Genomic DNA, 22,754 nt, shown 5'->3' with positions numbered 1-22,754 from the left:
AGGTTCCCTATTTTACTCACTCTCAAAAAACACTTGTTTCCCAAAAATCCTAAAAGGAAAAGCAAAAAGTTGGCTATTTCTGGGTCTTTTGCCCATACCTACAGGGAAACATGCAAAAGGTAGAGCAGAGGGAGGAAAGGAGGACAATGACTGCTCCGACCAGCCTCAGGATAAAGCAGCTATGCTTTATCACTAATAGATCAATATAAATCAGTGTCAGTTTTTGCTGTATTTGGTGTTGTTTTAGGAAACTGGCCATCAGTTTCAATCCAGCGTAATGACAGTCCACATCCAGGTGAACAGACTTTTTTACAACACTGACAAGACAAACAGCTACCTCCTAAATAGCAAGGCTGTTCCAAAGTTGCCTCCCTCAGAGTATTCCAGGTAACTACACTATCTCATGGACAGGGTTCTCACAAAGCTTTTAGGCAGTAGCAATCTAAAGGACAGCAGGAGATGCACAACTGCCTGAAGTGGAAGAGTTAGAAAACAGTGGGCAAGAGAAGAGGGTAGTAAAATACTATTTTGCACCTCTGTATTCTGAAGTGTTCATAGGAGTTCTGGTGTTCCAACAAGAAAGCATCCCACCATCTAGGTGTATTTCACCTTGTGGGGCCCATCTGAGGTGGATATGTTGTGACTTCTCGCACCTTACAGGAAAACTCCTAAACCCTCCCAAGTTCAGAAAATAACTTTCACAGTGATCTTTGAAAGGTGCTCTACAGCACCACAGAGAAATTCCTATCCGATGTATGCAAGACAAAGAGAATAATTAGTCTTCTGCCTTAATACAGGCAGAGGAGAGCATACTACATGGAGATAAGGGGAGATGCATGGAAACCACAAAAACTATGCACTAGAAGACAGCCCTTTCAGTGAAATCTTGGGCTGAGATTTGAGAAATTTTCTAATTTGCACATCAGTCTAGCAGCAACACTTAACATACAGAGCAGTACATAACTGTTAACCTATGAAAAACTTAAGATGTTTTAAATTCTTAAAGATGTTTAAGGTCTTAAGGGTGTCCCACAAAGGAAGAAATAAGTGATCTTAATTTTACTTTTCTTTCTGATGCCATCTGAATACTTGCAAAGCCTCTTAAGGAGGACACGTGGGCCACACCCCTCCCTCCCCTCAAGTCTGTTGTATCCCAGTCTTGAAGCCTGTCTCTGAAGGCTGTAAACCAAATGGAATTATGATTAAATCACACCTAAAGACTCTTTCCATCACTACACTCATCACATTAAAAACAAGATGACACCACTTGAGAAAACAGACAATTTTGTTACGATTATGGATCAAGCTATTTTTGCATAACAAACATTTCAAGTAATGCTGCTGCAGATAGCAAGAACAAATGATAAATATATTTATATGGCAAGATGCTTGCCTTTCAGACATCGCTTTTACAACACAAACAGCAGGTTGAGCTCCTCTAGAAAGGCCATCTAGGACCCCCTGTCTTTTTCATAACTTTTTCCCAACTCTAACCAAAATGACTGTCATTAAAAACACATCATTCACTACCATCACTCCCCCTCTCTCATCAGAGATGCATTCCTAACCGACTGCCACTAAATGCATGATTCCAAGACAGTATCTTTAGTAACTGTTCTCAGAATCACTCACCTTTTGTGGATTCAGGACTTTAATGACCTGTGTGATGGTCCCCGAGTTAAATGCAGGGATGACACTGCTGCTGGGAGACAGGAGCTGCAGCTGGAATGTCTGAAGAAAGGGCAAAGAGAAAACAATTTGATGCTTAATCAAGTAAGAAAATAAAGTGATTTGTTTGCACTGAAAGAAAGCAAGGAAAATGAAGAGTTCAGTTCCTGGCCCTGACAGTATATGTACAGCCACAATAAAGTCAAATAATCGATTCTTCAATTCCCTATCTGCAAAGAACAATAGTCACTGGCCCACCTGCTTTCTAGACAAGTAAGATCCAGGTAGCACAAATACTAGGGGGTGAGGGCTTACTGTAGCATACCAAGATCAGCAGTGACGCATTGTTTCAAGTGTCACACGCAGAGGAACAGTCAAGACTCCTCAGCACACCTGTAACTTCAGGAAGCCCATTCTTTCCCTAATTCCTTCCTACGGCAGGTATGAAACCTCTCCGAATTAAAAGTTAGAGCATTACTAATTCCTAGAAGTGAAACTCACAGAAGTGAATGTATTTTCCCAAACTTGACGAACATTCCAGTCACACCCTGCTTACATGGTCTGCTCCACTATAAACTAGGCAATATCTGTCTCCCATATTTTGTGCTGCAGCTAAGTGCATGGGGAGGCAATTCACTGCTTAAAGAAGGACCATCACTAATCACCATGTGGGGACTCATTTAAACTTTTATAAGCAGCTAATAGCTTCAGAAGATTTTTTTTTCATGTATTCATAGCTGCAAAGAGCATGGTATATTTCTTAGAAACTAAGAATAAAGGGAAAGATTAGTGTCTTCACTTTTTTTTTTTTGATCCAATATTTTTCTGCATGTGGTTTAGCAACCTTCCTAGAAAGTGGTGATTTTAAAACAAGATTTTGTCCAAGCAGAAGTAGACCAATCTGATAGGAACCGGTGTTCTATTGCATTTATAACATTTACTTTCAGACTAGAAAAAGATGACCAAACTGAGCACTAAGAGAACCTATTAACAGCTCTTAGCCATGTTTACCATGCTGCAAGTTTCTGTCTACACGAAAGCACCGATCAGGAAGTATTTGCAGCTGGCCCTCAACCTATCACTGTAGTTGCCCTGAGTCGCTCTACCTTTGGTACTGCAGCTTGGAAAACAAAATCTGTCATATCCAGCTCTGTGCTGTTGGAGGCCTGTATCGTGATTACAGTGACGCTAGGGTTGGTGTTTGACCTCTCAAAGGCGAAGTCAATCTTCAGCCCATTCTTGTTGTATGCAGTAATTGAGGGGATTCCTGCAGAAACAAAAAAAAGCAGTAGACCTACAGAATCTGGAGATAATTCTCAACATCATAGAACGCATTTATTTTACCCCAGACATGAACTCTTCTGAAGATTAAACATACTCCCTCCTCCTGCTCCAGTGTCTGTGCCACACTTCAATCCCAAATCCCCCTTTTTTTACTACCCCTTTTTTCCTCTTCTAGTTGGGTGCTGTGGCACCTTAGGCTAAGGATTTACATGTCCCTAACCTGCAGCGATATCATTGAAGAGAGGCTGTGATGACAGTCCATCAAGCAGGAACGGAGGCTGTGCTATCTGGGGCGCGGGGGCAGATACTGGAGAACCTACAAGAAATGTTGAAGGATTATTGCTTAGCTGTCATGAAATGAAGAGTAATTACTCCTTCCCCAAAGATCAACTGCTGCATATCATATTTCTTTACATGAAGCTCTACAAATCATTTGTCTTGTTATCCTCCCCTTCCCTGCTTTCACTAACAAGGACTGGCTCCCCTTGAGCTAGCAGGCATTCAAATGGAATGAATTCCTCACATCTCCCAGTCCGCTCTGGAAAGGCTCACAGCATTCCCAGGCTGGAGCGTGAAAATGCTCAAGTCTCACCAGCTAATCATGCAGAGTCAACCTGTGACTTCATTCCTTGACTCCTACCTGTATACTAATATGGATCCTGGTAAGAATAAGTGTGAAGACTAGGATTTGATAGAAAGTGAAGAACTAGTCAGCCCTCATCCCACCCCAGGACTGAGAATGTAGACTTAAGAGATGCAGCCTGCTCACCTGTTAGGTTGAGGTCTCCCAGGAGGTCAAGGAGCTCCCCACCAGCAGAGGCTGGCTTGCTTGTAGGTGCAGTGGGGATTACAGGGGTTATATCACTTCCCCCCAACAAGTCCAACAAATCATTTGCCTAATGAGAGAGTGGATGTAATAGTTACATATTCGACTTCCTGCTGCTTTCCCTTGCAAATGTAATCGATTCTACTTGCTCTCAGGTTGAAGACCAACAGAGCTGCTGGCCAGTCAGAGAGGTTCTTAGTTTGGCTATGGTCCCATGCCCCACGAGAGATCTAGCTTCCATGCTCTTGGGACCACAGAGACAGAGAAGGATGGGGTTCGTGCACACTGAGGCAGGCTGGGGGATATATGGCTTTACCCCACCCTGCTCTTGCACTCCCCACAATGACCTCTTCCACACACCTGCTCTTGACACTAGAGCCATCAGAGTCGAGAGATGATGCAATCATCACCAGGCCAGAACTAGCAAAGAGGCAGAGAGGGGGAGGGAGATGGTCTCAGCTTACTGTTGGCAGTGACTAGTAGTGTGGTCTGACAGGCAGTGGAAACTTATCCTAGATCAGTTTCCATTACCTGGCTAGCAGGCTGCAATCCAGAGGGTGGAGGTTTGGTTTCCAGTACCGCTGGCTCTGTCTCTCCGTTGGTCTGTACAATCTCAGTAGGGCCATTTGTGGTGATTTTCTCCATTACTGGCATTCTCTCAAGCAGGGCTGGCCTGAAAGAAGCTGACATAGTTACACTGTGCCATCTTCCTGGATCCCAATCCAAATACTCAGACATTCAGGAGATGATACACACAGGGCAACCTGCCTTTTCCTTTTAGCTCCAGTGCAGGGGAACTGTAAGACTGCATGACAGCTCGAGGTGGTCAGAAGCAATCCCCGGCATTCTGTGCCAGTGTAAATACATCACTTGACAGCTGAAAGCCAAATAAGCCCTTCTGCCTCCTGTTTTCCTCTAGTACTTGACACAGTTTCCACTGTGGGGCTAGGATAACAACCCAGGACAAAGATTAGATAATTGAGCAATGGTGGATTAACTGCAAATATGGGACACGGGACACTTGACTGCTCTGTTCCATATGCAGTTGAGTCAGAGTCAGCTCATTTGACTTCTCTTTGCAGAAGGGTTAACAACTTAGAACAGCCGCTAACTGTTAACAACTGTTAAGTTGTTCTAAGTTGGAAAAGCAAATCACCATGCTCTCATTTAGCCAAATTAAGTTTCCAAAGAGATTAAGTTCAGCCCTTGAGAATGCCCTCCTGAAACGATACAGAGACTGAAGAAGAGGCACAGGATCCAAAATCCTGACATCAAAACAAAAAACTAGGAAAACCTGTATAGGGAGAACTAGCCTGTAATACAAGAAAGGCCATTACCCTTGCAGATCAAGCCACAAAGCGCCGCATGTAACAGGGGTAAGCCACACTGCCTATGCATCTTTTGGGCTGAAAAAGTGTTCCAGTGCCAATAAACCCAACAATGGGCCACATTTTTGACCATGAATAAAGTCTTAATGAGCAGAAACTATTAAACATTGACCTTTACACTGTAATGAACACCAGAATATACTGGGGGGAAAAAATACAGATGCTCTCTTGTAAAACTGAATGAAGTTCACGTATGTTTTTCTGAAGTGCAACGCTTCCCAAAACTACGCATAGCATACGCTGCCATCTGATCAAAAGCCAGCTGACCACCAGACACTTGTCTGCAATGGTCTACTTGGATCAAAAGCCTCTCCTCCTAGACTTTTCTCAACTCATTCGTGAGGCTTCACGTGAAGCCCTAGGCAGCTCACACCCCCTAGCTCATTAATGTGACTTTTCCAAGAACCATTTGAGTTGCTGCGTGGATCCCACAGGAGGAAAGAAAAGAGGAAATCACCAGGATGTGTCCTACACATAGTGAATAGGATGGTACCTATGGAAAAAAAGCGATTGCGAAGAGCCTCTGAAACAAGGTCTGGAGGCCTCTACAAACACAGGCAATATTTAGTCCAGTGGCACCCATTTTCTCTGTCCTCTCATCTAGACTCTAAAGTGGATGCTCCTCCATCCAACGGAATCTTATGGGAAGTTTTAAGGGTGGATGAAGTTAATTCCCAGAAGATCTCCTCCAATCTTATGACCCTCACTGAATAGAATCTGTAGTGCTCCTACGTATCAACAATTAAGTATTGCATATAGCAGATTAATGACTATTCTGCAAAGAATCACAGCTTTAGTTATGGCAACAAAGCAGAGTTTTAACGTTCTTATAAAGAAACAATCACTTGAGCAAAGCAATGATGAATGGGGACCTCTCGATAAGCTGTAAGGAGGTTAACATGCTCGCAAATTGTAGAACAGGGATGCTGAGTGGTGCAGTGAAATAGTATACCTTTGCATGCAGAATCTGAGATTTTAAACAGATTCTACAAGAAGATACAGTAAATTAAAAAGATATTCTGAAAAACCGAAAAGCATTAACAGTTGGAAGAACTACCTCAAGTTCAGAGCACAGCTTGGAGGAGGACAGGTCAAGGGATCTCTGCATGTTTATTCCAAAGACATTTTAAAATCAGTTTGAACCTAATGCCTGTGGTAATGCTAGCGTGGTAAAAGCTACCTGCAGACACTTATTCTGCTAGCAAATTTAAGATTCAACACCTAGAAGTGAAAATCAGTCAAAGCAGGGCAAATGTTTTGGCAGAGAAAGTCTCTGATCACAGAACAATCTCTCAGGACATGTTAAGTTCTTAAAACACTCACTAACCCTACAGATGAGGGAGGGATTCTAGTTCCTCTGTAATCCTACGAAAATCACCAGACAAAGCTCTAAAAGCACAAAGTGTGGTACACAGGAGATCAGAGTAGATTATGATTCTTTTCAAACCCCAGAACTCATCAGCACTTACCTCATGTGATCATATTTCTTGAAAAGTGCATTATATTCCACTGCCCTCTGCTGTAGCTCCACATCAATGCTGCTGCCATAAATGGAAACTACCTTCTTAATGCGACTGTGTGGGGACAGGGGAGAAACACACAAACAAACAAAAAACACCATACCATGAAATTAGCAGCAATAAGCAAGGGATTAGCATGTGTCATCCAGAAGACACTATCTGGCCTCTGCTCAACAGGTGTCCTGTGTAACTACAGCAGTCACTGCTGTTTTCCCCAAGTATCTATGCAACATCCATCTTTGAACTGTCCCTTCACAACAGCATCGGCAGGTGATGAATATACCACCACAAGGTATATCACAATAAAGCTCAACTACCCGCACCGAGAAGCCATCAACAGAAAACAAGACTATTTTTCTCTCCGTTATCCAAAAAAGGAACTGGAAAGAGCAGTCCACTGAAAATAAGGACTTATCTTCCCCATAAAGGAGTTTTCAAGCAACAGCACCACAGATTAAGTCCCTACACAGTAGAGGACATCCACAGAGAAAACAGTACAAATCAGTGGAAGTCTTCCACCCTGCAAGCAAACGAGGACTGTAAAAGCCAACAAATCATGTGACGACTCTTGTAAACCATGGAAGCAGAATGTGTCCAAGGAATACTTCTATGAAGACAATTGATGCCAGCATATTTGCAACAAAGCCCTGTGCAGTACAACATCAACGAGAACTCACTTCACAGTGCAGGTGAACCTTGTGGAAAGCTTCATGATGGCAGTGAGAGCATAGCCTCGTGTAACAGATGCAGACATATTAGATATCAGGACGCTTTCTAAAATATCAAGAACTTCATCCTCTGTTACCTGAAAAAGGTACAGAAAGGTTAGGCTGAGACAGAGAGACGCTTTGCAGCAAGCCTTCTGGGGCATACTGTAAAAACCTGTCTCTTGCTTAATGGCCACGTTGTACCTCCTCCGCAACTTTGTGAGCCTGTAGCATATATTCAGTGTATGAGACAGATGCATCTAGGTGGAGATCTTATGATATTAGTTTTAAAATACAGTTCCTGTTCCACACATTGAAGAGCAGGTTTATCACCAAAATACGCAGCTAAGACCCTAGCAGATACCCTGCAAGCTAGGTCAGCACTGAAACTACATCGCTCTGCCCGTCATAGCTGCACTCCTCACAGAGCGTTTACACAGCCCATGCCTGTAGTATGGGAAGGAGATTCCTGTCCAGGGTCCATCACGGACACCAGTGCTAAGTAACCGTTGCAAGCATTCCCCTCACATGGCCAGCAGCAAGCAGCTCCAGCCTCAGCCAGGTACGCAGTTGTTGTTCTTTCCCAAGCTGTACCTGTATTGGCTCCTCCTCTTCACACTGACCAGACACCAGAAGATCTCCATACTCTCCTATGCACCAAGAGGCCACTTGCACCAGGGGCTGCTGTTAGAAGAAGAAAAATCAGATGCCTCAGAGACAAATGGATGCCTGTGTGACAAATTAAACAATCACCATTTCCCAGAGTGAGTTTAGCCCTCCTTCCAGCCAAGGAAGTTCTCCAGAGCAGAAGAAACAGGAATATTTGATTCGATCAAGAATTCCATAAAAGAATTAGAGAAAACAAAAAGAACATGAACTTAGAGGAGACATGCCTCCTCTGCAATCTGTCCCTTGGAGCTAGACAGTGTGATGTTGACTTACCTTGAGATGCTTAGTAAACATGCTTAGTGCAGTACAACAAGGAAACTGAAGCTGGCTGGTCACATTTGGTATTACCTGGGAGTAATCACCAAGGATGGCTTTGTAGAGTCTCTGCACAGTGTAGGCATGCATCTCCACACTATTAGTTATTAGCTGAATCAGATTGGGAACAGCATCATCACGAACATAACTTCCTGCCTGCAAGAACAATTGTGTAATCGAGAGAAATAAAAGTTGTTTGGTTTCACTATCTGACTTCTCAGTAACACCCAGCATCTGCTGATATCCTTCACAAAGTCACCTGATGTGCATGGAAATAAAAATCAACCTTCTCACCCTCAAGCACTTTATGGTTGATTTTGAGCAGGCTCAGATGGGTAGAAGTAAAGGACAGTACATTATCCCAATGAACTCAACCATACTGAGAGAAATCCATACTACAGATATCCTGAAATCGTCAAGAGGATAGAGTGTGGATGTAAGAAGCCTGTGCTACAGGAGGGAAAAAAAAAAAAAAACCAAACCCACCACAACACAGAACACTGCTCTGTTAAATGGAAGGCTTTAAGTCAAAGATGCCCTGGGGGCAGAACACAACTTACTCAATCGCTTGCTCAAAGCCAGACTCTATGCCAAATAAGCACAGGACCCAGGAAACTGCCTGCATATCACTCTGGTTAGAGGACAGGAACACAGAGCTCAGAGGGAAAAAGCCCACTTTAAGGCCAGGTAAGTATGTGGGGCGATACACAATCACACAGCTTTGGCACTGAAGGGAACATGTATACTGTTCAAAACCTGTTCTGTTTAGGCACTCCTCTGGCACTGAGAGCAAAGCATGCAAACAGAAGGAAATTAAGTGAGCCCAATTCGGTCAACTAAGCGAGAATCCACCTAGCCAAATATGGCTGGTGCCATCTTTCTGTGTTAGTTCTCATAAGGCTGCTAAACGGAAAAGGATGTTTATCTGCAGAAGTCTGCAGTAGGTAGTCTCATGAATACAGCTTTATAAGTGGTTTCTCTAGCAGCCAAGGGAAGGAAGTTACTTTATTGAAGGAAGTAATCTGAGAGCAATTCTCACAGCCAACCACCTAATGGAAATCAATTCTCAGTTCAGAGGAATCTACTTTTCTCTGTTTCAGGGTGGCAAAATAGCACACAAGCCAGACTCTCTTCTGGATGAACGTCTCAATTTTGAGCACTCATACTGATAAAGTAAATCTGTTCCCACTCCTTTGCCTCAGGGAACACGCTGCCTACCCAAGTTATCAAGATCTCTTCCCTCTTGTTTGCCAAAACACTGCTCCAGTTCCACCTCAGCTATGATGCTTATAAAGAAATTAACGTAGGTAAAGAGAAATAATTAAACCCAAAGAAGAGGAACTAGAAAGCTGTTGATAGTTTCATTAAAAAAGCTTTGACAAACTCAACTTGGAATAATTCCAAGACATTGTTTCACCCCCTCTCTCTTTGCAAGTCACTTAAGGCTACGTTTCCTCTTCCCCGAAAGCACTGTACATTGGAATCACAGACAGCACAAGAGCTGTTGTAACTTAGAAGCTAATGTGATTACTGCAGTAGAAGAACTCTGCTACACACTGTGTTGTGTGTTTCTGAAATCATACATTTCTTCTAAAAAACCACTCAGTCATGTTTACTGAGTTTATATATTTCTGATTGCCTGCCTTGGGTCACTACCACGTAAGTACACTTTCTCCGTGTATTGTGGTGTCTGTTATCTGCCAGCCTTTATAGCCATCTCCAGCTTGATGATGAGTAACTTCCTACAGAATTAAAAAATTTGTACGTAGTCACACACAAGAGAGGCAATCTCACTTACCGTTGTCAAGACTCTCATAATTGTGTCTATGTGCCAGCGTTTGGAAGGAGCATATCTGACAAAATTAAGAAAACAAGTTAGAGCAATAACTGCTAACCTTCAACACCAGCAAGAAACACATCATCGTCAGACCCTCCCCTTTCAGTTACTTCCTGGCCCACCGTTTCCCGAGAGGGGAACACACACAACCCCACCCCACCCCCCCAAAACAAAACACCGCACACTTCACGTTCTTGGACTTCTTTGTATTAATGCCGACATCGGAAAGCTGAATGAATATACAAGTCTGTATAATATAGCACAGCCATACCTTGTATATACAATAAAGTCAGGCTGCTGATTACAATGGCCCAATGGTAACGAGATCATCTCAGCTGTACAACTAACCAGAGAGAATCTGTGTGTGTGGCAGGGGGGCAGGGCCAGGATGTCGGCACAATACCTGTTCCAAAGTGCAGCAGAAATCGATATACTAGACTGGCTTAGGGATATGAGGACTATCCATACGGGACAAACTAGTGTGTCCTGTTCCTCAGAGCGGCTTAAAACTGACAAACCACACACAGATCAGCAAATGGAGAAGAGATGACCAACATATTCTCTCTTGGGGGGTGAGGAGGGGAAGGAACAACACACAAAATGCTCACAGTTCCGAGGATGTACAAAAAACTAATAGCAAGTAAATTGATCCCATACTTCTCAGCTGCAAGAAATATTCCAGATGCGCAGTCTGCCTTGAACTCCGGTTCACAGGAATCTAGGAAATACAGCAACTCCTTCATCATTCCACGGACATTGTTCCCATTAACAAGAGCAAAACTGAGTTCCATTGCACGCCTAGGGCAAGAGACAGAAAACCAATAAAGTATCTTCACCTAGTGGTTTGGGTTTTTTTTCCCCCCACTCAAATGCACTTACTTTTTAATTATGAAGAGAGCAATATTTATTAATCCTGCAAGAAGAGCCTTCCACATTAAACGTACCAATATTTTCCTGTCCATGGGCAGACAATAAATACCCACCCTGAAAAAACCTATGGGGGAGTGGGGGTATGGGGTGTTCTAGAAACACCTATCCAGATGTCCTAAAGGCTAGAAATATCTTTCAGCAACCAGAGTCCACCAGCGTTAAGGTCTGACTGCCCAAGTATTTGTAATCACATGCTGGTCATTTCTGACACACAAGTGCAATAAGTAATCCATGCTACAAGACGCTTTCTCCAGCTTCAGGGATCCAGAAGAGACCTGTTTCGATCTCCATATATTAGAGACTGAAAAACAGTAGAGATTTAAAATACTAACTGATAAGCTTTATTGTATCGTGTCGGATAGACCATGTAAGATTTCTAGAACCCAAAATTACCTTGGTGCTCTTTTCAGAACCCATTCCTCCCCCTCCCCCGAAGTTGACACCACAACTGGAGAGAGTACTGGCTCTTCGCTATCCCTTGTTGTATACATCAAGAGCCGTGAGGCTAGTCCTCAGTCCTTCTACTCGAAGCTTCTGTAGTTGATTCTAGCACAGCTCTCCCATTCTTCTGACATTTTTTGAATGAAGACTATATCTTCAAATGCGATTGATTTTTGTACAACGTTGGCAATTAGTTATGTTAAAATGCATTAAAACAATGCGTTAAAACACTCTCACTAAAAAACCCCCGACTATTCTTTAAAATTGAGCATTTGGTGTAATCCAGAACCCAAACCTCCAAGTTGCCTCCTCTTCATACTATCAGGAACTTTATTCTCTGCCTGTAACTGAGAGTGCCTACTGAAGTCAAGAAAGATCCTCATAGCACATCAAAAACTTCCTCCCCCATTTCAGTTATCTTTTGAAATCATCTGGATAGTTGCTGAACTACTTCATGTGTACAGTGATTTTGTACTGCTTGTTGTGCAACAGATTATGTCCAAAATTATGCCACAAGGCCTAAAGTCTATTTTGTAATATATACTTTCTTCAAATAGATCAGACTTCAATGTGTGTTTAACTCAGCAATTTTCATTAAAATGATAGTGTTGAGATGCATGAGTTATGCTGTCTTCCTTTCGTACGTATACTGGCAGCAAACCCACGAGCAGTCCCACTGATTCCGTCTTGCTCCAGTGTCAAGCTTGCCAACCTACCGCTACATGGACACAGTTATTTTTTCTGATCGCTTAGTATTTTCCCAATGCTCATGAAACATCAACAACTTAGACCAGGCACATTACCCAATCCAATGGTATCGCACACAAGCTATTTGTTCTCAAGAATCTGAAAACATCTACACAGCACTGCTTCTCAACATCTCCCTAGTTATTATTGTTTTAAGAAGGATTTCTACAGAATTATGAACTGTAAATGTGGTTTTTTGCTTTTTACCCAACTAATACCCAGGGACCTAGAAAACAGAGGCGTTCAGAATTAGGGTGGAAATAGATAACTGAATTGTTACCTTTTATCATCTAGACCTGTGGTTGGTTGAAGACCTATACCATTATTAGAACTGTTTTCATCCCTCCAAGTAGTTTCCAACTCCTTACACCTAACCCTACTGGGTTACAAATTTTCCATGTTTATGTTTAACTTTTCAGTCACATTACAGCAGATATATTAATAGTGCAGGTGCACAGAGGTACTCTGCAATATTAATACCAGGCATTTATCTCAACACATATTGCTTACCTTCAATCATATTACACGGCTCATTTCTGCCACAAAGTTCCTAATCACGTAGTTTGATCATATTAAGCAGACAAAAAGACTTTAATTAAATGCCGAAGACATTCTGAATTATACTACATGGACCAAAGATACACTGCAATGGTTAAAAGATGATGAGAACAGGGCATGCTTCAGATAACTAAAACCAGGTATCACGTCTTTCCCTCAAGTCCCAGCCCGTGAAACTTGCTACCTGGGGACTCCGACATCCAGTCAATACATTGCTTCAATGACGACAGTGCATTGTCAGCAGCACGAGTGTCAGCATGGCAACATCATGCTCTGCTGATGGATCACTCAAAGGCTTCATCCTCCAACAGCACTCAGACATGAAGCTCTGTTGTTTGCAGCATACCTATGTTTTCCTAGCAGGCACCAATAAAATGCTTTTGTTGCCTTCTATGCAAAACCTAGATGGGGCTTTGCTATTCTACAACCTAGCCGCATGCTGGCTCTGGCACTGAAGAGCAACAGCAGCCTGACTTGCTCAGCACAGAAATACAAATTTGTGTTTTGGGGTAGATTGCAACTGTAAAAATAGATTACATGCTACCCATTACATAACAGTTTAAGTTTCAGAAGCGAGACAGATCCAATTTCTTTCCTATTCTGTACATATTAGACTGTTAAAAATCTAGATCTGATTCAAAGATGGGCATAAATTTGAAGAATGCCTATCAGAACGAGGATCTAATCAGTTTGACAACACGGAAAAAACAGGCTGAGCAATTTTGAAAGTATATTCATGATGTGACGAGAGCTGAATGAAATTCTGGCCTGCAGCAGACAGATTCTGCAAGAAGCAACAGGGATGCAACTGTCCCCATCACTGACATGTCATACGCTGCACTGAGCTCTGACCACCAGTTATAAGAATAACAACGATGAGGAAGAGCGCTCTGAAAGAAAGAGCAAGCAACTGACAGGCTGAAGGACTCAATTTAGAAGAGCAGCATTCCATACAGGTTGGGCAAAAGTGGGATCAAACAATTCAAGAGTATCTATGAGTGTCTGAGAGAAAGAGGAGAAAGTTACTATCATGAGTAAAAGAAACATAACTGAAGTAATGAGAAGAAACAGAGGAAGAAGTTTAGACTGAGTATCTGAAAAAAAGTCTTCCTGGGGTGAGAAGGTTGCAAGCTCTCCCACTGCCCAGAGAAGTATCAACATACCGCTATTCAAAGGACAAATGAACACCAAGAATGCATAACAGGACGTGGTTCGTTAGCAAGTTATTTGAACAATCAAGTAAGTCTGAATTCTACCACTGCCTAATCAAATTTAATCTAGAATACATTATTCATACAGCTTAACACTGCTTCAAGACAACATAGCTCTGCCTGTTTGTCTGGGAAAGAAAAGCAATACAGAGCATGTCAGAGTAGCTTTGATTAGGATCATACTTTATGGAGGCTTTCCATCTTGTTGTGAGCACACAATCTGATCTCCATCGACTCCATTTTGGAAAAATTCAGGCAAACAGAAAAAAATCTTTTTTTTCCAATCCAAGATGAATAAAATGTAAAAGCAGCCTCCCAAAGAAGGTGGCTGCACATCTTCATTACCTTCTTTGAAGTATGAACCATACTAGTCTCCCTCACAGACCCCCAAGATGACTGTCATTTTCCCCTGTGCCCTGCTCACCTGCCATAGGCTGTCAACCTTGAGAGTCTATTTCACTGATACTTCACTTACCTTTTAATGGAGACATCCAGATCCTTCAGGCAGTCCACAATAGTGCTTCTATGCCGCTGTACTGCATTATGGTCCGTCTGCACAGTTTTCAACAATGACGTCAAAGCTACATATCTGGGATAAGGACATATGGTAATAAATAGTTGACAGTAGGCATTTAATTTCTATGCGCAGACACTCACACCCCCCAAAACTTAGTCTTATTTTGCAACAGAACAGGGTTTTCTTGTACTCAGTATCGAATGGAAATCTTCCAGGGGACTGCCTGGTCTATCTTCAGAAGTGAGTTACCATACTAAACCGTAACATGCCTGACAACATCCCGCTGCCTGGACAAGCACCTGTCCCAATTCCTGGGCTCGTGTCAGTTGTCCAGTCTTCACAAAGATTTTGAAAAGACAAGACAATTAAAGATTAGACCTCCACAGATCATACACTCAAATTAGTGTGAGTTGCAATTCCCAAGGCTAGAGTCTTCTACCTATACCATGATTTGGAATCAAAATACCTAGAAATGGGACCTAAGTACAGCAGTTGCAGCAATTCCATGTTCAGATTCATAGTGACCAAAGCACAACTTCCTTGTTGCCAACAGCACACAAACAGGAAAAAAAAAAAAAAACCACACCACCACCACGGTCTTTGCCTAATTTGCCAGATCTCCAATGCCAACTCTGATTTGAATGTCCCAACTGGTCTGTGGTGACAAGACAGGAGATTCACAGGTTATTGGAAAAAACACTTGACTAGATTAAGAAATCCCATGTTAAGAATTAGATTATACACCCAGACTCATCAACTAAGATGGGGAGGGGCGCAGTTAGGATTTTCACAGAGAAAAGAATGCACCAAGAAAGAAGAAAGCTAGACAGTCATACTAACCCCAACAACAGTACTTCCCAATATGGTCTCCTGGAAAGCTCTACTTCAGCATAGTCTTTGTGTAATTGCTTCTCACAAGTTTTAAACTGGGTGTTGCCAAAACACACTTCATACAACTTACCTAATATTTTTGTCGTTGTTTAATAAGAAACGGCCTAGGATGTTAATGGCTAACACCTGCAGAAAGAGTTAGGGAAGGTCAGTGATCAAAAAAGGCTGCTGGTCATCTTCATTGTTTCAAGATGATTTTAAAGGCTACAAGTCAAAGCTACCATTGTGGTTCTTGGCCAGAAGCTGACTAAGCAGAGGAAAACCTAAGACAAACACAGCACATGCTCTCTCCTGCACTCAAGGGAACACAGTCGGCAGGAAGTTTTGCTTTTTTATTTTTGTTATTTTTTAAAAAACACAAGCACCACTTTCTGAAGAGGCTACAGCCTTATCTAGAGCTAACCGCAGAGCTACGTTTGGGTGAAATGACTTTGCTTCATGCCCTCTATGCAAATTACTCTACTACAAGCCTAGGGGGGTAAAAAAAAAGGCCATAGCAAAGGCAACTTACTCTCAGTCCACTCTCAGACTTTATGTCCATAATAGTCAGCACAGTTTCATAGAGAATGGCATTTCCCACGTTTTTACTTGTTTCTGTATTAGTGGCAACCTGGAGAAAAGAAACAAAAGTAAGCGACAACACATCCAAAACAGATCCCCCTTTGTGCTGTTCCGCAGAACAGGCAGTGAAACTAACCAATCCCCAGCAACAAGCATCACACCTACGAACACGTGTCTCGTGCAGCGAAATTCAACCCAGCACAGCAACCCGCTGCATCCTCACCAGCGCTGCTGAATCCAAATTATTAAGAAACCAAAAGAGAAAGTTTAAGTTGCTCATCAACGTTGCAGACCTCACCTGTGCAAGTATATCATTCATTGCTTCACTAGAATCGTCATCATTTCGCCCTAAAATTCTTAGTAACCGCAGGATTCGTACCTATTTGACAAAATAAAGCAAAGAAAATCTCACTGGATGGCAGCGTTTTACATGGGGGCCATGAAACGCCCAGTACACTTCCTGAGGAGTGGCAAAGAAGCAAAACAAGCTGCTCATTTCCGTTCCGAAGCAAAATGCTTATCCTTAATAAGACCTTTACCAACAAGAACAGGCTTATGCTGTGCTCATTTTCTTCCCGCTAGCTAAAACTGTTAAGAGTACCCCCACTACCCACCAGGCACAGCCTTGCAAGACCAACACGTGCTGCTGCTTCTCCCTTTTGTCACAACTCCACATAATATGAGAAGGCACTACAACTGCTGTTGAACTAAGGCAGGTGTCTTTCACTAAGGTAGATGAAGAGCATTTGCACTATCAGCTCTAACAAAGACACAAAATCTTACAATCAACACAGCTGCCCTGAGGTAACCACCTCATCACACCTCAGTCTCAAAACGCAGTACTAGAATTAAAGCTATCAATCATTGTTTGCATCAGTTCTTACCTGCAAAAAGGGGTCACTGATCCCAGACACATCATGCTCTGGTGAATATCCAGACATAATAAGGTTCTTCAGGATACGAACTAATTGGGGAACAAGCTGTGAAGAAGAGAGTTGTCCTATTAGGGCGTTGTTCCTCCCCTGCCCCCGCAGCTTTGAAGTACAGGTCCAAGAACAAATCTTGTATTTGAAAGCAAGTCAGTCTACGGATTCTTCCACAACGTTCAACCTGCACATCTAGAGCTGATGTTATATGAATGCCTACAGCTTAGCCAGGGCACAACTAGAAGCAGTTAGGCTGGGACCTGAGCACCACATTGTATCTACCAGAGCTTGGCAGTCGAGACCTGAGAGGAAATACGAGCTTAAATTCCTCTCTTCATGAAAAGGGGATGTGCTGGGACTATTAAAATGGTATAATTCCAGGACTTCACTTGGGGGCTTTACATCAGCTCCTGACTCGTTTTTAGCATACATCTCCATGGAAGTATCAGGCATAGCCAAGCGTTTTGATCTTTGATTAAAATGATTAAATTATTAAGAATTGCTACGATTAAATTACTAATGATTAAACTGCTGTGATTAAATTATTAAGAATTCCTTCAAGTTTGACACTGCATCCAACTTATCTTGTAGGAAGAAAAGCTTTGTGATCTGCGTTCCCTTCAAGAGTTTCCAAATAGGGTGGAGAATGGGTTTCCCTCCAGCCTTCACCCAGGGCTCGATTGTTAGACAACTTCTTCCCTGCAAGTGGCCCCAGAGCTCTCCTCCTCTTCCTCCCAAACTTCTCAGCAAGAGCAGCCACACTAAACTGACCAAATTCTTTGCTTCGCTGCTGTTAGCAGGGTTCTGCATAATAGCAGAGAAACTGATGGAAGCACTGCTACTATGCCCGATTCGGGAGCACAAAGTCATATCAACTTACACTGTTCATATTTTAAAGTTTCTTTCCAACTGTGCAGGCTAAAAAACTTTCAGAAGCAGTTCAGATTCCTCAGATGTTGATGGCACTGGTCTCCCAGTAGACATCTACCCATAGGAATTATCCTTCAAGACTTGTGCACAGCTTTGAAGAAATGCTACCTATTTGCAAAAGTTTGGTTCCACTCCCTCCATCTTAGGCATCTCTAGCGATGCACTTCATCTGTCAGGGCAACTCTGAGGGACCGTAATAGAATTTCTCCATAGTATCTCACACGTGCAGAGCAAGTAATCAGTTTAGGGCAGAACGTGGCAAATAAGCCAATCACTAAAGCAGATAAGCTATAAAAAACTTACTATTTATCTCCAAAAACCTTCATAGCAGCTATGAGTAACAAAATAGTCTCAGGGATGAAATGGAAGCTCATTTCCAACACATCCTATGAAAAATCTTAAGGTTGAAAGACAGAAACTGGACTAATTTTCATAGAACTGTAAGAGAAAAAACACTCCTGGTGGATGACGTAGAGTTGTAGATCTCTACAAGCTTTATTACTTCCACGGACAGTTTCTTCTATCCCACTCAGTGCTGGTACTATTAAAGTAATCCAGACACTAGCTGGAGATGAGGTGACAAACTAGACAGAGGTCTTACAGCGGCTGCACTAAGTGCATTTTTCATTCCTGAAGCATGGCTAGCACCAGGACAGCATCATTCTTTCTCTCAACTCCATGCATGACAATTACAGTTTATCAAAATGTTCTCTACAAAACCCTTCCAACAATTCACCCTTAACAAATTTTCCCATCCTTGAGATGGGCTGCTCCTGCATTCATGTATGCCTACTATGAGTCAGGGATTGCACACTCACAAAATTTTTACCAGATCAGAGATTGCTTATAGTAAAGTTGCCACTTCTGACAACATCAAAACAAGGTGGGGCTTCAGATTCAGGACAGTAGCAGAAGGTGCCAAAAGCAACGTGTGACTTATAGAGCACAACAGCTGCACGTGGGCATACTAAGCAGGCAATGTTTTCTGGACTAAAGTCCTGTACGCTTGTGGTACAGCGCAAGAAGAAAACCAGCTGACTTTCCCTATCATCTCTTTTTATTCCTACCTTCGCTCTTCAGCAATTACATACTCCTCTGAAAACGTGCATTTCATAAAACACAGAAACAAGAGGAACCATGAATTTCCTATTATCTGCCTTAAAGAGGAAACCAAAGGATGCTGCGACATCTTCCCTCAAGACAGAGTAACAAAGTGCAGTGACCTGCTGGAGCATTCCTGGAACCCCGATTAACATTCTTCTTTGCCTTCTAACATGCAAGAGTTATCAGGACTGAGGACAGGACAAACAAAGGGAAACATTACAGCCATGGAGATCGGTTGAGGGCCACCCCCCCCCCCATCTTCTGTAGTCAAATTACACCCATGAAAAATATCAGCAATGCAGCTGTACTCAGTAGCTCCTTGCAGCACAGTAAGCCCACTTAGAGGCGGCGAAGTAACTGTCTCTCCTGCTCCCTTCTGGGAATCACCCGAAGTTGCCCCATGATTCAGGCAAAACACAAAGCCCAGTTTGTGATAAGAAGAAAGCCCAGGGCTACAGTTTGCATAAGCGCAACAAAATTCCCTAAAGCATTCCTCAAATGAGAGCGCACTTGAGGAAAGCAGGCTCCTGTTTGGACAAGGCCACAACTGAGATTCAGGGCTGCCATGGGTGTAGAGGTTTAGTGACAAGACCAGACCAGCACACAAAAAGCATTAGACAAGTACAATTGATCTAAGCACGTGGCATCAATCACAAATGTGGCATTAAGAGGCACTGCCTCACAAGAGGCAAACATCTACAGATTCAATGCAAGCATGCACCATCTAGAAGAATTAACTCTTACCTTTTCATTCTAACACACAGCAGGATTCCAAACAAACAAAAGGGACAAAACAGACGAAGCCGGCATTAGGGACAGATCGATGTTATACCATTCACAGCATAAACAACTACAAGACATAGCTAGAAAAGAATGCACCTAGTACCCAAATTTTGTGGGCTCAGCTCTTCTCTCTTTTCCCATGACTATCATCTTAACTGAGCAGTTAGGAGCAGGGATGGCTACCTTCAAGACGACCCTAGTCCCACTTTCACTCCTGCTTTGACATATACAATCAGGGCAAGGGAAGATGCATGCCAAAATGCACCAAAGGATGTACTGTTTGAAATCCCTAATGATACAGACAAGCGAAGGAAGAACAGTAAACTGGGCATGCAAATAAATAAGCACCTTTAAGACTTTTCACAGGAGCAAATGGCCAGTTCTGTTCTACCAGCTTTGTTCAATTTCTCCTCCTTTGACCAAGAAGTCAGAATGACATAATCAATGCAATTTTCAGATGCCCTTCTATTGGTAGTCTTTCATAGGGCAGTAACACTGCCCAGCAAGTTCGAGCAAACAGCGTAAGGAAGTTTGGGAGGGGAGGGGAGAGGAAAAGCAAACAATCCTAACCAGAGGAGGAAGAGTGACATTGACTCTCAAACCCTTAAGTTACAATGGAAAATGATGTAATACAGCATGCACCAGCGATGAAGTATCTATCTAACTTCCATTGGTATTTTTGAGCTGCGTTTATAAAATTGTGCAGCTGTGGTTAAGGCATGTTGGTATAAGCCTCAGTTTTTCATCTTTGCCTCTTTATGTTTAATACACTTGTGATCCCAATGTCACTATGCAATTAGCTACGAAGAGTGGAAAAAACACTAAGGGAACATCGAAGTGGACACTTTAAATCTAACTTTAGGATGAGTTTCATACTGCACAGTCTTAAGACTGATGTTCTGTAACTTACCCACTTATTGAAGGAGATTAGGGCTAGATACACAGAAAATTCCCAAATTTATATTTTTTTTTTATATGTTGATAACAAGCAGACAGTATCATTAAATTCTTTTAATAAAAGATGTGCACACTGCTTTCACTAGGGAGACTAAGAGGACACATAGGTAAAAAAACACAACACCACACCCCACCCCCCCCCCCAAAAGCAAAAAAAACCCAACTCGCCACAAAAAAAGCCATGAATATTAACTCTGCAATATTACCAGTTCACACTTACCTTTCTAAAGTGTGCAAGCATGTCTGGGCTTCTCTCACACATCTCTGTGAGGAGGACAACCGATGTGTGAAGAACACCTAAAGGTGAGGAGGGGAGAAAAAAGTATCTACATTTAACATAATTTCATTGGCTCCAGGCATGTGACAAAGATCATAAGGAAACAACAGGAAATCATGAAAAAAAAAAAAAAAAAATCCCTCGAGTCCAACATATCTACCCCAAAATATATTTGCACTTGCAGCTGTGCCCAAGAGAAAGCAGACAGCAATGTGCTCGTGTCTTAAAGCTGCAACTAAAGGCCAAAGGAGGAGAGAAATTGGACTTTGTCTGCAGAACCATGCATACTAAATACACAGTCAGATGGTAACAGACATGGTTGGACTAGATGATCTCTAAGGTCCCTTCCAACCCAACCCATTCTACAATTCTATGATTCCACACAAACATAAAAGAGTTTAGAAGGACAATGTGCATTAATTGCATTGTAGGTGTTGGGTTCATCACGCTTCCTGATTTTCTCTTCCGATTTGGGTACCTAGCCAACCTTATGTGACCTGAATTGGGCCTTCCTCAGAAGGTCTCAGAACTCAGTCTAGAGAAAGACTATAGCAGACTGCTTGGTCAAGCCAGTGTCTGCGCATTGGCAGCCAGCTGCTGTGTGCCCTGCCTTAACGAAACCCAGCCAAAGCCTCTCTGAAAACGGCTAGTAAAGGCATGTCAGCTACAAACCATTCAACTAGCTGTCAACGCCAGATAACTTGTTAGTGAGATATAACCTTGTAGAGCACGAAGCTTCAGCAATGAGCATTATTTTACATCTGCATTCAGCTGTAACACAGCAATCCTTCTCAGATGCTTTTTCAGTTAATTTTCTGTAGCTGTTAAGTCTGTACTGAAGAGCTCCTGACTCAGAAAGAGACTAGAAGCCTGCTTAATAATCAATGTTTTCTACAGAGATGACATTTATATTCCACAAGCTATGCAGCTTTCCGACCTATTGCAGGTTCTATCCAAAATCTGTTTTGAAGTACATAAATATCTATCTGTAAAGCTTGTGTCACAGTTTTCTTAACACTGACACTGCTTACTTGTCACTGAGACCTCCCAAGAGGCTGCTAAGAGGGTTTCATATATATTCTGCTTCAGAGAAAGCTCAACACAAAGCCCATGGCTAAGACTGCTGGAAAGGAGATGATTTTTAAGGATGAGGAAAGCAGGAAGGATGATCTGGTTCTTGAATCCAGGTGGACTTAGACTCAATTCTCTGCTTGGCCAAGACTTGAAGAGGAGCATTCCCATCTTTAAAGAGGGAACAGAACAGCTCTCAGCTTTTCAGGGTTGCATAAGACAGAGGATCTCACGCTACCAAGTTGGATCATGTAGGCTTCACTTACTGACAAAGACTCTTACAGATCACTGCCTGTTTGAAGCAGTATCTGATGTAAATGTTCTGCTCATCACGTTTTACATCAGGGTATACTAGCTCCACACACACGAACGACATTCCACCCGCAAACTGTCCTGTACCTCAAAGGTTTACAACACATGCAGAAGGAAAAAAAAAAACCAAAACCAAACACCAAAAAAACTCCCGGAAACAATAGCTTCTCAGGAAGTTACTGCAGCCTGTTAGTACTGTTGGCACTTACAACTACCCTGTACTGAGACGGAACTTCTCCCTGTAACGGGTTTTCAGCACTGCAAACACCTACTGTAAAACTCCTAGTACACCCACCTGTTTTCTTAAGGCACATGCTCATTGCA

At 42.5% G+C, this 22,754-nt stretch overlaps 1 protein-coding gene and 1 non-coding gene across 6 annotated transcripts in view; both read right to left on the bottom strand.

Annotated features, from left to right (window-relative positions):
• The window catches only part of AP1G1 (adaptor related protein complex 1 subunit gamma 1), a 54,054-nt gene that overhangs the window by 4,392 nt on the left and 26,908 nt on the right, over positions 1-22,754 (bottom strand). For 4 of the 5 annotated variants that reach the window (XM_087740905.1, XM_087740907.1, XM_087740906.1 and 1 more), the window contains 17 exons: positions 20,991-21,067; positions 16,955-17,050; positions 16,369-16,449; positions 16,021-16,119; positions 15,580-15,635; positions 14,577-14,690; positions 10,872-11,012; positions 10,176-10,230; positions 8,336-8,533; positions 7,988-8,077; positions 7,364-7,491; positions 6,636-6,740; positions 4,310-4,451; positions 3,722-3,848; positions 3,173-3,268; positions 2,775-2,935; positions 1,633-1,731 (listed from right to left, as the gene is read on the bottom strand). In XM_087740905.1, coding sequence (XP_087597031.1) covers positions 1,633-1,731; positions 2,775-2,935; positions 3,173-3,268; positions 3,722-3,848; positions 4,310-4,451; positions 6,636-6,740; positions 7,364-7,491; positions 7,988-8,077; positions 8,336-8,533; positions 10,176-10,230; positions 10,872-11,012; positions 14,577-14,690; positions 15,580-15,635; positions 16,021-16,119; positions 16,369-16,449; positions 16,955-17,050; positions 20,991-21,067 — 1,865 coding nt within the window. The remainder of the gene's footprint in view (positions 1-1,632; positions 1,732-2,774; positions 2,936-3,172; positions 3,269-3,721; positions 3,849-4,309; positions 4,452-6,635; positions 6,741-7,363; positions 7,492-7,987; positions 8,078-8,335; positions 8,534-10,175; positions 10,231-10,871; positions 11,013-14,576; positions 14,691-15,579; positions 15,636-16,020; positions 16,120-16,368; positions 16,450-16,954; positions 17,051-20,990; positions 21,068-22,754) is intronic. The other variant, XM_087740908.1, reaches the window with a different exon arrangement.
• Positions 13,119-13,205, bottom strand: LOC148051087 (small nucleolar RNA SNORD71). Its single transcript, XR_015700827.1, has one exon. It is a non-coding gene; the product is annotated as a small nucleolar RNA SNORD71 (small nucleolar RNA).

Source organism: Nipponia nippon, unplaced genomic scaffold (genome assembly GCF_047370975.1).
Source record: "Nipponia nippon isolate SJK-2023a ecotype South Korea unplaced genomic scaffold, ASM4737097v1 scaffold_7, whole genome shotgun sequence".
NCBI lineage: Eukaryota > Metazoa > Chordata > Aves > Pelecaniformes > Threskiornithidae > Nipponia > Nipponia nippon.
Note: the sequence above shows the minus strand (reverse complement) of the source record. Positions and strands in the feature narration are given on the sequence as shown.